Raw genomic sequence first — 16,753 nt, forward strand, 5'->3', positions numbered from 1 at the left:
GCTGAGATTTTAGTACAAATTAATTTCTTTGAAAATTCTAAATTTTTCATGAATAAAATTCCTCATGAAGACAGATTAGTCTGCCTTCCACTTACCTGAGGTCAGGAAGGTTTCGTTCCATATCCTATGTGTGGATAAGTGTTTACATGAACACAACGGATATACAATGCAATCAGTGGATTATGTTTAAAGACATAAACAGAACTGAGAGAAGTTTCTTTACTTTCTTTTTTTAAATTTATTTATTTGACAGAGAGAGATCACAAGTAGGCAGAGAGGCAGTCAGAGAGAGAGAGAGGAGGAGGAATCAGGCTCCCCACTGAGCAGAAAGTCTGACTTGGGACTCGATCCCAGGACCCCGAGATCATGACCCGAGCCAAAGGCAGAGGCCTAACCCAGTGAGCCACCCACGCGCCCCCTGAGAGAAGTTTCTTAAGTGCTTAGCCTATATGCATTGATTTTGAATTTTTTAAAAAAATTCAGTGGGTATCTTTTTATAAAATAATTATATAAAAACTGAAATAGCATATTCACCTATATTAGTAGAATTACATGTTAATGTATTCTGCCCATGACCAAACTGAAAAAGATTAGCTGCCGAGTTTCATTAGATTTTTAAAAACAAAGTGTAAAAATAATAGCCCATTACTTCACATACTCAAAAACAACTTCAGTTACTCTGAATAATGATGTTGTTAATCAAAAGAAATTCTGTCCAACAGATGATAAAATTCATCCAAGAGGTAGGTTGGATGCTCAAACAATCCCTCTGAGCAAAAACGAGGTTATGTTAGTAAATCAAGAAACTAAAACTGAGAAACTATGGCGATTGTCAGAATAAAACCAAAATAATTATGGTAATAAGTAGAACCTTTTCTTGTCTAAATTTTTTCATGAAGCTAATTAAATGTCATATATATTCAGTGTAACACTTAGAGAGATTCTTTTATATAGCAATTGAGTTAAAGATATATTAGCATATAGCAAAGAAAACCAATTTAAGGCATGCACTGAGGCAAGTTTCTCCCTAATTCCATCTGAATACAATCAGTGAAAGGAAGAATATGAAAGCTGATAACAGCGAGAGGGGCTGAAAAATGCTAGGCGTGATTCTGATTACTATAAACCTGTTTGGCAACCTCTGCCAAAACTTAACATAGACATGCATAGATTCTCTATTCTTGAATAAACCCCAGAAAAGTATACGTACAGGTATACACACAAAATGCTCATAACAGTTTTATTCATAATAGCCCAATACTTACAACAACCTAATATTCATCAACAATAAATGGATAAACAAATAGGACAAACAAATAGGGCATATTGACAAAACAGAATATTACACAACAGTCAAAAGGAATTAGTGTTACGTGCAATAGTGTAAATGAATTTCACAGGCCAAATGTTGACTGAACGGAGTCAGATACAAAAAAAGAACACAACACATAATTTCAGCTGCATGAAGTTCAGAAACAAATTACAGAGGAGGAAACAGTTACTACCCTTTGGGTAGAGACTACTGTCCAGGTGGAGTCACAGAAGATCTTTCCGGGGTGCTGAAAATACAGCATATCTCAAGCTGGATGATGATTACACGTGTATATACACTTGTAAAAATTCTCTGAGCTGCACACTTAAGATCCCTACGCCTTGCTGTAGATATAGCTCTATTCCTCAATGTCCAGGTTAACTAAGAAAGTTAACTCTGACTCAAAAACTGAAAGCCAGAGCTTAGTGTTCAAGTGCACAGCCTTTCCTGAAATTGGCTAGACTCAGGCTACTATTAACGATCAAGACGCACAGTAAGAAGCTAGCAATTACTACCATTTCATGTGTGTGTCAACTCAAAAGCATTTAAAAAGCAAACACATTATATATTAATAAAAATTTATATTTCAGTAAAAAGTGGTAAAATAGTACGGTGTTAGTTTTTCTATAATACGGTCACCAAAATTCTGCTATTTTGCCCCCAGGTGAAAGAACATTGAAAGCAGCTGCTCTTAAGCCATAATTCAGTTTATCCTTGTATAGATAACTTTAACACTCCAGTTCTGCTCCATTACTCACAGTCGCATTCTGTAAGGCTTTCGTCCTTCACCAGGTAGTAACCTGAATGTGGTCACCGCTGGGAACAGAATATTCAAACATTTCTAAAGTTGGATCTACTTACATTTATGATGATGTTCAAAGATTCATCATTGGGGAGGAAAATACACACACTCCGGCGGTCTTGCATGACTCTGTTGTTATGGAAGTTCAATTTGTTCATTGTGTTGTGGGCTCTCTAGTGGTCAGGGCTGGGCTCCGAGTCCTCGGCAATTCCTCTGGTTCCGAGCACTCCAAAGCCAGACTCCGCTCCTCATCACACACCCTGCAGGAGAAGCAGCATGATGTTCCACTGCGTAGGTTTCATAGCTGTAGGAAAAGCCCCAAAGCCAGCCATAAATAATGGCAGCGAGACTGGCGAGGAGAGAGCCAGGAGATGAGCAGCCGCACAACTGCTCTTGGTACCGGGACAGCAAGTCTCAGAGCTGGGGTTGTCTGGCTTAATAAATGAGAACTCCCTGAAATGTGTTTTGTATTTTGCCCACTATCAACTGCTTTAAAACTTTCATTCACAGTCATGAATTAAACATAAAGCCAGTGAGTGCCTCATACATTCACAGCAGTGCTATGTGCTGCAAGGCTTGCAAAGGCAGAGAACCTGGTCGAGGAGCTTCCAAGCTCCCGTGGGAGATAAACGAAGGCTTCCAGAAATAAACCAACACAATGACAAAACAGCCGCGACAACAAAATTCTCAATCTTGCTCTTTTTTTCCATTACAAACTCAAGTTAAATGTCTTGGCATTTTCATTACATTCCTTCTTCAACCAATGTGGTCTGGCTTTTACTCTTTTGCTTTGCCAATGTGGTTCTGCCAAAGGCAGTCAGGATCTCCAGACCATCAGCAGAATCTCTAGGACTCATTCAGTTGATCTCTCTCCCTTAAGGAGGTTAAGCCCTACTTAAAACTTTTTACTCCCTGAGTTTTTACGGCATTGCTCTCTCTCTCCTGATCCTTTAACCTGATGACACAAACAATACCTCTATGTACTTTACCAACCAACTAACATGTAAAAATAACAAAACTGTATATATCGACCATGTTTGTACACAAAAGAACTGTGGATATCTAATCAGTTTATTAAACACATTATTTCTTTTTAGATTTTATTTATTTATTTGTCAGACAGAGATCACAAGTAGGCAGAGAGGCAGGCAGATAGAGAGGGGGAGGCAGGCTCCCCACTGAGCAGAGAACCCAATGCAGGGCTCGATTCCCAGGACCCTGGGATCATGACCCAAGCTGAAGGCAGAGGCTTAACCCACTGAGCCACCCAGGCTCCCCTAAATACATTATTTTTTAACTTCTCTCAGGTTTCAATGTATACATTTTTTTTGCAAGTAATGAAGATTTATCTCCAATCTTCAATACTCACATCATTTCTGTGTTTCATGTCTTATTGCCGGCAAAACTTTGGAGAATAATTTTAAAACAATGGGGGATAATTTCTACTTTTAAATGAGTGTGTCTACACTGTTTCATATATTATTGCTAATATAACACTATTCAACCAAGATATGTTAAGGCTAGTTGCCCCTAAGCCAACAGTAATTATTTTTCTCCAACAGTATTTATATTGTCTCTTTCCGGCAGACAGAGCAGAAGAGAATTTCCATGAATACAAATTGTTTTACCAATCAGAGAGTATAACCACACAGTTTTAACAAAAAAGCTCACATAAATCAAAGCATAAATGAGATATAATCTGGTCTATTTGCTTAAGGTTAAATGTCCACCTGTTATCAGCAGGAAATGGGAGAGAATATGATCTTATATGGCATTAGGAGTAAACATAAACTATTATTTATTCTTAAAGTATGAATAAAAATATCATCCACAAGGCAGCTATTCAAACTGAGTAAAAACAAATGGTAATCTTATATACAGTATTTCCTTATTAGAAAGGTGACCAGAAGCCCCCTTAGAAGTATTCTGCTTTTCTTAAAGGATCAATAGCAATTGTTTCACATTAAGTTGTAGCCAGGACCTTACCCTATAGGATCACCGAAGTTCAGCATGGCAGTTCATCTCCAGTATGGGATGGTTAGGCCATGTTTCTCCAACCATGAATTAAGTGCACCCCAAGTCCAATCCACTTTTAGTTCAACAGTTCCAAAACACCAGTTGTAAGACTGGGGTTGGTTGCCTCAGAATCACCTGGGTATGTGTAATAAATACAGAATCCTGAGCTCTCTTAGAATCTCCCAGGTCAGGGTTCAGGAATCTTAATCTTTTAAAAAAGCTCCCAGGTATTTCTGACACATAGATATAAAAACCACACTTGAATGAACAGAAGGAAGGTACCGAGCAGATTGTTGGTTATAATACCTTCACAGCATACACTGGGAAAACATCATGAGGTATAGAACGAGGAATAAGCAACATATGTAACTTTGCTTCATATCATTGCTGTAACTGGAAAAAAAAATCCTCAATATTAAAGGCTCTGAGGAGTCCTGCAGGCAATTTCTTAAGTTTCTTTAATTTACTTGGTCACTGAATACTTTCCCTCTCCTCTAAGTCCTATCTATTAAGGTCCTGTAGAATAAATTCTTAAACATACCATTTGAGAAGTATGGCTATAAAGCAATTCCCTTGTCACATCCTAAAATGACAGATTTGTTTCTTATATACTGATCTATTCTAACACTTAGGTCTCCTCTCTATTAAAATATTTTCAAGAAGAAATTACAGGCTATCATTAAAAGCATCTTACTTAAATTCAAAATCTTAAATGATATTAATCCCAGTGTAATTCTTATTTAAATCTACACCTCAAATTGAGTTACTCCTATAATTTTCTATTCCTAATTAAACCAACTAAAGGGGGAGTATTTCTCTTGACCTACTTTCTAGAACTAAAAAAATAAACTAAGGAAAAAATATTTTCTGAGGCTTGAGATGTTTCCAGAGCTTTATTAAGATAATTTTCAAATTTCATTTGAGTACAATTTTTACTTATTTTATGATTCAAATAATGCATTAAAAAACAAAAAAGATTGGAGGGGGATTATTAAAGAAAATTTCATAAAAAGTAGAGTCTTTAAGAAGCAGTACTGCTCCTTGGCTGCCTTTTCTGCTTTGAGGATGGCAAACTAAAAAGTCCTAAAAGAGAGATAGGATGAAATTTTTACTTCCTCCAAGACTGCATGAAAGCTGATTAAAAGGTTCCAATGAAACAGTAAAATGTCTATATCTCTAATATGCTCCAGTATAAAATTTAATCATACATTGCAGACAGTCCTGGGGAAAAGAATCAGACTCAATTTATATCAATTTGAATTGCAGGAAGTAGCCTCTGAGCCACTGGCTACCTATGCTCTGTTCTCAGCTGAGTCCCAACTCAACCCCAGGAGAGCAAATGTCCTACTCCAGGCAGCCCTTTTCTGCCCAGGGATCTCAGGGTGGATTATTGTTTTTAGGATAGATATTTATGAAGAATACATCATGTTGTAGTGTCATATTCTCAGGTAACAACAAAACAGCTTTAATAATGATCAAACCAGGGGCGTCTGGGTGGCTCAGTGGTTAAGGCCTCTGCCTTCAGCTCAGGTCATGATCCCAGCGTCCTGGGATCGAGCCCTACATCGGGCTCTCCCCTCTGCGGGGAGCCTGCTTCCTCCCCCCTCTCTCTCTCTCTGTGATCTCTGTCTGTCAAATAAATAAATAAATACAATCTTAAAAAAAAAATGATCAAACCACCTGCTGTCATCTTTATTAATATCTAACTTACAAATAAAATATGTTAAGCTAGAAGATTCCCCCAGTTGAATTTTAAACCCACATTTTTATAAGTCCCTCATTTCCTGATAAGCCCCATTGGTTCAAAGTTACTTTGTTTCTTTTAAGAATCAGGAAGCCACCACCCGATGTGTGTACACTGAATACCAGTTTTCATTTTTTAGAAATTATAGGAATTATATAGGAACTAATTATATATACAAATATAATAATATATAATATAGGAGTATTATATAGAATATATATAAGAATATTATATAGAAATTATAGGAATTAATCTTTAAACTGGTTCATAAAAGTATGAACTCTAGTTTATGATAATATATCAACACTGGTTATCTGTTATGACAAATGTAGCACCCTCGTGTAAGATGTTAACAATGGGGGAAAGTGGGTGCACGTAGGTTTCTATGAACTCCTGTGCTCTTCGCAAGTCCTATATATCTAAAAGTATTCTAAAATAATAAAGTATACTAACAAAAAAGAACCAGGTTGCCAGATATCTCCAACACATGATATAATCTCACTCTGAATGGAGGCAAAGGAGGATTCTCAATTCTGAGATTGTCACCCTAAAAAAAATGAACAGGTGGTACTGTGATATGATGACTTCTATAAGGCAAGCATGGTGAGTAGCCACTTTTCAACAGTCAACAAGGTGTCTTTATTACCTAACAAAAACAAGATCAAAATTTACCTTGGAAAACTCACAGAGAGCCCTTTTAATGTAATTATTATACATTTAGGAAGCTCACGTCATACACACAGTACCATGATATTTATTTGCTAATAAGCAGAATACAATAGCAATAGAAGATGTGCTCCTACACCTTTGAGCTCAGGATCTTGTTAGGGACCTACCTCTTGCCGAGAAACTTAAGATAATGATACTGTCTTTGCTTCCCAAGAGCACGTGTATTCTGATGGGCGACTCTCATGGGAAGACATCTGACAGCATGAAATATATGAGTACTGTGGTATCATTTTTCATTTTGGAATAAATAGTATATAGCCTCTTTAGTGTCTGGTATTTGTAAAAGTGATATCCAAACACCATTGGTAAAATGGCTTGGTTTTTTTCCCTCATTGATTTATTCATTCATTCCACGTATACACATTAAACACCTACAACATTCTAAGTGTTGTCATAGGTGCAGAGCATATAACACTGAACAAAAAAATATAACTCCACTGCTCTGGTGGAGAGAGACAATAAACATATAATGTAGATGGTGATATCTACTGTGAAGAAGAATAAACCCAGTAGATGAAAGAATTGACGGAGATAAGGTGGTAGTGTAGATGCTATTTCATACAGGGTAATCAATCAGGGGAAGCATCTTTTACAAGTTGATATTTGAGCTGGTAACAGAATTAAGAGAGGGATATCATTTCCTTCTCTCCTTCCTTCCTTCCTTCCTTCCTTCCATTGATCCATCCATCCCAGGGGAAGTGTTCCAAAAGGGAACAGTAAATGCCCAGGTTCACCTACTCTTCAGAAAAGACAGAATAATAGCACTAATTATAGCTAACATTTAGTACATACTTAGTATGTGCCAGGTGCTACTGTTGAGCACTTATGGTATATTAAAAAAAACTGTAGACTCTTTGCCATGCTTCCCATTAAGAGATGGGTTCTATATCCCCTTCCCTTGAATCTGGGCTAACTCATGTTTGGTTAGAAATTCTGCATCATGGATAACTCATTTGTGTAAATGCTCTTGGTATGTTACTTCAAATCTCTACATTACTGACATTATGGGTCAAATATCCTTGTAGTATGGGACATCTGGGGGATTGTGGGATGTTCAGCACCATTCCTGGCCTCTACCCACTAGATGTCAGGAGAATCCCCCCACTTCCCAGTTGTGACAACCCAAAATTTCTTTGGATATTGTCGAATGCCCCTTTGGGGCAAAATCACCCATTGTTGAGAACCAACTACTGAGAGTAAGTTTCCTTAAATTCATTACTCTTCACCATCAGCTTTTTTTTTTTTTTAAATATAGGCATATCTTGTTTTATTGAACTTTGTTTTATTGCATTTCACAGATAATGTGTTTGGCGGGGAGGAGGGGCTATCAGTTTTGTTTTGTTTTGTTTTTAAACAAATTTAAGGTTTGTAGAAATCCTGCTGGCAACATTTTCCCAACAGCATTTGCTAACTTTGTGTCTCTGTTTCATTTGGTAATCCTCATAACATTTCAACCTTTTCATTATTATTATATTTGTAATGGTGATGTGTGATCAGTGATCTTTAGTGTTACTACTGGAATTGTGTGGGGTGCCCATAAAAAACAGTGAACTCAATAAATAAATGTGGGTGCTCTGCCTGCTCTGCCAACCACCCGTTCCCTGTCTCCCTTGCCTTCCTAGTCTCTGCAAAACAATGATACTGGAATAAGAACAATTAGTAACCCTACAATGGTCTCTAAGCGTTCATGTTAAAGGACGAGTTCCATGTCTTCTACTTAAAATCAAAAGCTAGAAATGATTAAGCTTAGTAAGGAAGGCAATGCAAAAGCCAAGAGAGGCTGAAAGGTAGGCCTCTTGCACCATTTAGCCAAACTGTGAATGCAAAGGAAAAATTCTTGAAGGAATGTGCCATGTCAGTGAACAAATGCCAAGAGAGAAGGAAGGCTGAAAGAGTTGAGGAAGCTACAGAAAATGTATGCAGCTAGCATGAAGTTAAAATAAAAAAAAAAAAAAAAAGCCATCCCAATAACGTACAAGTGCAAGGTGAAGCAGCAAGTGCTGATGTAGAATCTGCAAGTTACCCAGAAGATGTAGCTCCAATAATAAATGAGGGCGCTACACTCAACAACAGATTTTCAATGTTGTGAAACAGCCTTCTGTCAGAAGATGCCACCTAAAAAATTCATAACTAGAGAGAAGTCAATGCCTGGCTTCAAAGCTTCAAAGGACAGGCTGACTCCCTTGCTCGGGGCTAATGCAGCTAATGACTTGAAGTTGAAGCTAACACTCATTTACCAATCTGAGAATCCCAGGGCCCTTAGGAATAATGCTAAGTCTACTCTGCCTGTGCTCTGTAAATGGCACAACAAAGCCTGGACGATAGCTCATCTGTTTACAACATGGTTTACTGGATATTTTAGGTCCACTATGGAGACCAACATTCAGGAAAAGATTCTTTTCAAAATATTACTGCTCATTGCTCGCATACCTGGTCACCCAAGAGCTCTGATGGAGACACACAGCGAGATTAATGTTGTTTTCAAGCCTGCTAACACAACATCCTTTCTGACGCCAATGGATCAAGGAGTCATCCTGACTTTCTAGTTTTATTATTTAAGAAATACTTTTCATAAAGCTCTAGCTGCCATGGGTAGCCATTCCTCTGATGGATCTAGGCAAAATCAATTGAAAACCTACAGTCACCATTCTAGATGCCATTAAGAACATCATGATTCATGGGAAAAGGTCAAAATATAAACATGAACAGGAGTTTGGAAGTCGTGGATTCCAACTTTCATGGATGACTTTGAGGGATTCAAGACTTCAGTGGAGGGAATGACTGCAGATGTGGTAGAAACAGTGAGAGAACCAGAATTAAAAGTGGAGCCTGAAGACAAGACTGAATTGCTACAATCTCAAGATAAAACTTGAATCAATAAGAAGTTGCTTTTATTATAGATGAGCAAAGAAAGTGATTTCTTGAAATGTAACCTACTACTGGTGAAGAAGCTCTGAAGACTGTGGAAATGACAACAAAGTATGCAGAATACAACATAGGTTTAGATGATAAAGCAGCAGAAGGGTTTGAATATTGAAGCCACTTGTGAAGCGAGTTCTACCGCAGGTAAAATGCTATCATACGGCACCACATGAGACAGAGAAATTGTTCATGAAAGGAAGAGTCAAATGATATGGGAAACTTCATTACTGTCTTATTTTAAGAAATTGCCACAGCCACCCCAACCTTCAGCAACCACCACCCTGATCAGTCAGCAGTCATCACTGCACAGGCAAGACCTTCCAGTGAAAGAATTATGACCTGATAAAAAATGAGATGATGGTTAGCATTTTTTTTTAGCAATATAGTATTTTGAATTAAGATACATACTTTTTTTAAAGTTTTATTTATTTTATTTTTTAAAAATATTTTATTTATTTATTTGACAGAGAGAAAGAGAGAAATCACAAGTAGATGGAGAGGCAGGCAGAGAGAGAGAGAGAGAGAGAGAAGCAGGCTCCCTGCTGAGCAGAGAGCCCGATACGGGACTCGATCCCAGGACCCTGAGATCATGACCTGAGCCAAAGGCAGCAGCTTAACCCACTGAGCCACCCAGGAACCCAAGGTACATACTTTTTTTTAAGACATAATACTATTGTGTACTTAAAAGATAACAGTATAGTGCAAATACTACCTTTTGTATGCACTGGGAAACCAAAAAGTTCATTGGACTTGCTTTACTACCATATTCACTTCTCTGCCGTGATCTGAAACCAACTTGCAATGTCTTGAGGTATGTCTGTAATAGTACAACATTTACTAAACACATACTGTCCAACTAAATGTCAGCAATTGAGTCAAAACTCAGAAACCTGGCTTGAATCTTGAAGACAACTTTTTCAACTTTTTGAATGTCTTACTAGCCTCTGGCTTCAGAGGCCACTTTGATGTTTAGCCTTCTTGAAACTTAAATTTTTAATGGAGTGTACTGCCAAACTTCTCACATAAGTACACTTCCATTATTATCAGGTACTTATTCCTGAAGAGTTCTAGATTTTGATTTTATACCTGGAAATATAGAAACAAACATGGAAACAAGTAATACCTGAGTTTCAGTTTGTATGCTAGGCATTATGAAGTTATTTTTTCTTAAGTAAGGGTCATTTGCTTGTAAGAGTCATTTTGGGACTATAGAAATATTTTTCTCACTTAATTTTTAGAATAAGTAAATTGAACACTTTTCATTTCATGTCCTTTTTTTCCAGTTACTGTTTTATCTGAAAAGGAAAGTAGTTGCTATCTATCAACTATCTGGAGCCAAACCCTCTAGAAAGAACATCACTCATTGCTCTTTGCCATGTTCCAACCATTGCTCTCCAAGATAAATGAAGAACTGTGAAAAGCTTAACATCACCTTTCATATGGTTGAACCTCAGCTATTTAGAGGCCACAGGGAAAGAATACTGATTAAAAAGATGGACTTAACCTTTCCAAAGAGTCAAACCAGAGTCCTAATATGGATTCTACAATGGCCACAGGCAAGAAACCTAATCTCTGAGCTGTAAAATATGTAATTTTGGCCTTCTAGAACTATTAAAAAGGTGAAACTGAGATAATGAATATAAAGTATTAGGTATCCGGTTACTGGGTGGATGGTTCATTGAAACAACAGTCATGTGCTGCCAGGTCATAAAAAGGCACATCTACAACTGATCAGCAAAAATACATATCACCTAGAGATCTGGAATTTAGAGCCAGATGCATCAAGTCGGCTAAACTTTGGGGTGGGGAAGGTAAGTGTAATGTTGATTATAAATGGGGCAGTTACATTATACTAGGTGGTGACTCCTTTGAAATTTTATGATTGAAAAAGAGAAAGTGTATATGAATGCATAGGTTCCAATATGCTGGTTGACCAAAAGATGCAATGTCGAAGACATCTGTGTAACTCTCTTTGGCACCTTCTTTCCACCAGGAGTGCCCCCTCTCCAATCCCACATGTTTCCAGTGGGGCTATCAATCAGTGTATTCTCTACTTTGGAAGGGTGAAGAGATGACATAGGGTATGAATGTGACGAAAGCTGGCCAAACAGGTGCCCCATTCTCCAGTCCCAGTGCTTGGTCTGAAGGGTGAATGTATAACCCAAGTGAAGCCAGAATTCTTCCATGAAATCTGTTATACAAATGCTGGGTTGGAGAGAGCTACTCCTCTCCTTGGACAAAGGATAACACTCTCTTGGATGAATATTCATCATTAGCAAAGAAGACCTGGAAGGCCAAAAAAAAAAAAAAAAAAAAAAATCTGAGTAACTGAAAAGTTTAGGTGTTTGAGTTGCAGTTCTGACACCACTATTCTGGATGAGTAGAACACATAGCAATTTGAGAAGGGATCAGTTTACAGTACAGTCGTAGCAAATTTTAGTAAAAGCATTTATTTTATTTTATTTTTTTTAGTAAAAATATCTTTAATTTGGGGTCTATTATACAAATGTGGCAAGGAGAAAATCTGCTAACTACCAAATGCAATCTATAACTTGACTCTAGCATTTTTACACTACACACTATAAGTGGCTGTGTATGTTACTTGAAATGCAGCTGTGATATATAGTTAGCATATGTAAAGTAGTATGCAAATATACATATTTTATCTATGTGAGTATATTTATAAATTTTACATATATGACATGTGCATGCAAGCACCTACATATAATACAAGTAATAACTACACTTGAAATGCAGTTATTGAATCAAGAGAAATGTTAAGTTTGGAAAGTGGGAACATAGTGAGAGGCAATATAATGTGCGGCTTAAGAGCCTGGATTCAGACTGCCTGGATTTGGATCCAAGCTGAAAGGCTTGGAACCTGGGTATCCTTGGGCAAGGCTCTGTATTTCTTTGTGTCTATTTTTCTCACCTCTGAAATCAAACTGTTGTGAAGAGTAATAAATTAGCTACTCTTTACTACCAAGTACCATTATTGATGTTGTGTTATAGAAAGTAAGGGGAAGAACTGCTATTTGGTAGTGGTATGGTGGTTAAATCAATCTATTCTGTCAATCATCTCTTGAGTTCTAAAAGAAATAGTGCTTTTCTCTTGTTTGTAGCTAATAGATTATTTTGTTTCTCTATTTATTAATGAGATTTGCTACAGGCACCTTGGAGCTGGGAATGGCAAAGCACCTTCCAATCAAAATGGATTTGAATTGGTGCCAACTAACGCTTATCATACTCTAAGGAATAAAATTACGTTGCTGGTCCTACAAATGTTTGTGCCCTTTGACCCAATAGTCTGACTTCTGGCGAATGTATAAAAAGGAAATAATTCAACCAAAGTACATCATTTTTTTTGTAAATATAAATTAAAACTACAATAAGATAATCAACCACACAAGAAACAACAGGTGTTGGTGAGGATGTGGAGAAAGGGAAAGCCCTCTTGCACTGTTGGTGAGAATGCAAACTAGCACAGCCATTCCGGAAAACATCATGAAGGTTCCTCAAAATGTAAAAAACAGAACTACACTAAATGATGTAGTAATAGCACTACTGGGTGTCTACCCCCAAAACACAAAAACACTAATCCAAAAGGATACATGCACCCCTCTGCTTATCACAGCATTATTTACAGTAGTCAAGAAATGGAAGTAGCGTCAGCATCCACTAATAGATGAATGGATAAAGAAGATGTGGTATAAATATACAATGGAATATAATTCAGCCATAAAAAGAAAGAAATCTTGCCATTTGCAATGATAGGCATCCTATGAATGGGAGAAGATATCTGCAAATGATGTATTCAATAAGGGGCTAATATCATATACAAAGAATTTACACAACTCACCACCAAAAAACCCCAAATAACCCAATAAAAATATGGGCAGAGGGCCTGAATAGATATTTTCCCAAAGAAGACATACAGTGATGTTCAACACCACTAATTATCAGAGAAATACAAATCAAAACCATAGTGAGCTATCACCTTATACCTGCCAGAATGGGTAAAATCAGAAAGACAAGAGATAACAAGTGTTGGCAATGAGTGGAGAAAAAGGAATTCTCATGCGCTGTTGGTGGGAATGCAAACTAGTTCAGCCAACTGTGGAAAACAGTATGGAGGTTTCTCAAAAAATTAAAAATAGAATTACCATATGACCCACTAATTCCACTACTAGGTATTTACCCAAAGGAAAAAAAAAACTAATTCTAAAACTAAAAAACTAATTCAGAAAGATATACGCACCCCTATGCTTATTGCAACATTATTTACAACAACCAAGATATGGAAGCAACCCAAGTGTCCATCAATAAGATGAATGGATAAATGGTGGTGCATATAGATAAAATGGAATGTCACTCAGCCACAGAGAAGGACGAGATCTTGCCATTTGCAAAAAAAAAAAAAAAAAAAAAAAAAAAAGATGGACCTAGAGGGTATTACACTAAGTGAAGTCAGACAGAGAAAGACAAGTACCATATTCACTTGTATGTAGAATCTAAGAAACAAAACAAACAAAAAGCAGAAAGAGATCCAAAAATACAAAGAACTGGTGGTTGCTAGAGGAAAGGGGAGTGGAGGGCTAGGCAAAATGGGTGAAGAGAGTGGGGGATACAGGCTGCTAGTTATGGAATAAAGAGGTCATGGGTATTAAAAGGTACAACATAAGGAGCAGTCAAGGACACTGTAATAGCATTATATAGTGACAGATGACAGCTAAACTTGTGGTGAGCATAACACAGAACCTTGTTAAACCACTATGTTGTACACCTGAAACTAATGTACACTTTGTGTCAACCATACTTTAACTTAAAAAAAAGGGTAATGAGAGCTTTACAATTATTTTTAATATTTCAAATATGCTGATAAAACTGGTACAGTATATTAAAAAAAGAAAATCTGGCACGTTTATCCTTGGTAATATTTCAAGGAAAACTGAGAGTGTTCACTTAAGCAATTTTAATATCGTTTTTCAAGTGCTTATTTTGATAACACAGTTTTACGTGTCTGATTTAAAAAATCAAAACAATTTTTTTAATAGACAATCTTTTCAAACATGAGGGCCGAGGAAGATTGGGGAGAAAAAGGACAGCAAAAGTGAACCTCGGTGGTCAGAAGGTTGGGATGTCGTTGCTATACATACACTTAAAAAAAAAAAAAAAAGCTTAGTGAAAAAAAAACAAAAACAAAAACAAACAAACAAAATCCTTCCTTCTATCTAGTCTATCCTTCTAGTGCCTTTCTCCTCCACCATACATATTCACTGAATTCTCACCTGGATTTCTAGATGTTCTGTCTTGTCTCACTCTTGAAGTCGGCCATCGCCGCAAATGCTGCCACGGCAACCCTGTTACACTGCACAACCATCTCTCACATCCCAGCTCACACACTTTTTCATGCTACAGCACTTAAATGGGAAAACACCTCAACTCTAAGGCAGAATCTTTCACCATCGGCTTCCACCCAGCCTCTGTGTGGCCTTCTCTAACTCTAACTCATATCTTAACATTTATTACAATTGTTTTCCTCGTAGTCCTCTGAGCAAGTCTTGCTCTCATATGTCTGTGCTTGACTGTGTTGTTCCCTCTGCCTAGATATCCTTCCTTGCATATTATCCACCCACCTTCAAAAGAATAAAAACAAAATATCTTCTTCCTCCCCCCAAAATTCAAGATACTTGTCTGGGAAGCTTGCTTCCACATAGGCAGGCAATAGAGGGTCATTTCCCTTGCGCTCATATCACCCTCTGTAGTTGTCTCCCCATGGAGAACTGGAATCTCCTCCAGGACAGGATCCATCAGCATCTAATGTCTCTAATGTCTGCGGTAGTACTGGGTCTATAATAGGCACACAGTAGGATGTGAGGAGTAAATTATTTATAAAATCACCAAACATGCGAATTCTCTAGCAATTAAGATTAAAACTATGAGGACGCCTAGTCAGTTAAGTGTCTGCCTTCAGCTCAGGTCATAATCCCAGGGTCCTGGGATTAAGTTCTGCATCAGGCTCCTTACTCACTGGGGAGCTTACTTATTCCTCTGCCTGCCACTACCTCTGCTTGTATTTTTTCTCTCTCTCTCTCTGTGTCTCTCTGACAAATAAATAAATAAGTTGTTTAAAAAAAAAAGATTAAAATTATATTTTTAAAGAAGCAATCTCCTGTCCCCACTCTAGAAATGGGAGTCAGTATTGGTCACAGCTTCTTAAATATTTTCTGCATGTTAATTACCGCGGAAAGGTGCATATTGTTCCTTGTCTTTAAATGTAGAAGACAAACATGAAAAAATAATAATCTCCAAATTGTCAACAAAAATACAGTTTCTAGGAAAGTTTCCCTATGTATCAAGTTAAGCCAGCTTTGTTCTTTTTATTGGTTGTCTATCTTACATCTCCCAGCTTATGTGAAAGCAAATATATAAAAAGATACATTGGGGGCGCCTGGGTGGCTCAGTGAGTTAAGCCTCTGCCTTCAGCTCAGGTCATGATCTCAGGGTCCTGGAATTGAGTCCTGCATCGGGCTCTCTCCCCAGCAGGGAGCCAGGTGCCCCCCTAACCCCACTCTCTGCCTGCCTCTCTGCCTACTTGTGATCTCTCTCTCTCTGTCCAATAAATAAATAAATAAAATCTTTAAAAAAAAAAAAAGATATATTGGTTGGGAGGCATTAAATCACAAGTGCCAAAATTATCCAACTCAAACTTGAACTCCATTAGTCAAATTATCTGGTTTGACTATTAGTCAGCTATTTTGTAGCTATATGACCTTGGTCAAGTTCTATCACCTCTCTACATCTCTGCTTCCATGTCTGTAAAATGGAAATTACAACAGCATCTACTTTAAAGGATGACATAAGGCATACGGTAGAAATTACAGAAATCTTAGCTACTAGTAAACTAGTTAAATACTATAAGGGAAATTTATAAAAACCAAAGTAACTTGAAAACTACAAGTAGGCTAAAAGGGTTTGTGGGTAATTTGATGTAGTTTGAGATGTCATGCAAAATCTAGTTTCTTTCTGTTAACTTGGAACCACTGTGTTTTAAGGCTTGCATCTCTCAGAATGATCAAATAAACAGAATGAGGAAGTAAACAAGAGTAATGATACTCGGCCGAACTGGATGTCTTAGGTCACCAGCACCCCCATCATAGGGCAGGGACAAGGAATAGTTAGCCTAGCTGAGGTCACGTGAGGCCCACCTCTAGAGCTAGAGAAAGGA

General features: G+C 37.5%; 1 protein-coding gene across 5 annotated transcripts in view; it reads right to left on the reverse strand.

The window, feature by feature from the left end:
- Positions 1-16,753, reverse strand: part of FRMD6 (FERM domain containing 6) — a 73,690-nt gene that overhangs the window by 34,679 nt on the left and 22,258 nt on the right. For 3 of the 5 annotated variants that reach the window (XM_082735153.1, XM_082735155.1, XM_082735157.1), the window contains exon 2: positions 2,174-2,374. In XM_082735153.1, the coding sequence (XP_082591279.1) occupies positions 2,174-2,272 (99 nt within the window). In that variant the 5' untranslated portion in view covers positions 2,273-2,374. Of the gene's footprint in view, positions 1-2,173; positions 2,419-16,753 lie in introns of all 5 variants that reach the window. The other 2 variants (XM_082735156.1, XM_082735154.1) reach the window with 1 other exon arrangement.

This window comes from Mustela nivalis, assembly GCF_964662115.1.
Source record: "Mustela nivalis genome assembly, chromosome: 6".
NCBI lineage: Eukaryota > Metazoa > Chordata > Mammalia > Carnivora > Mustelidae > Mustela > Mustela nivalis.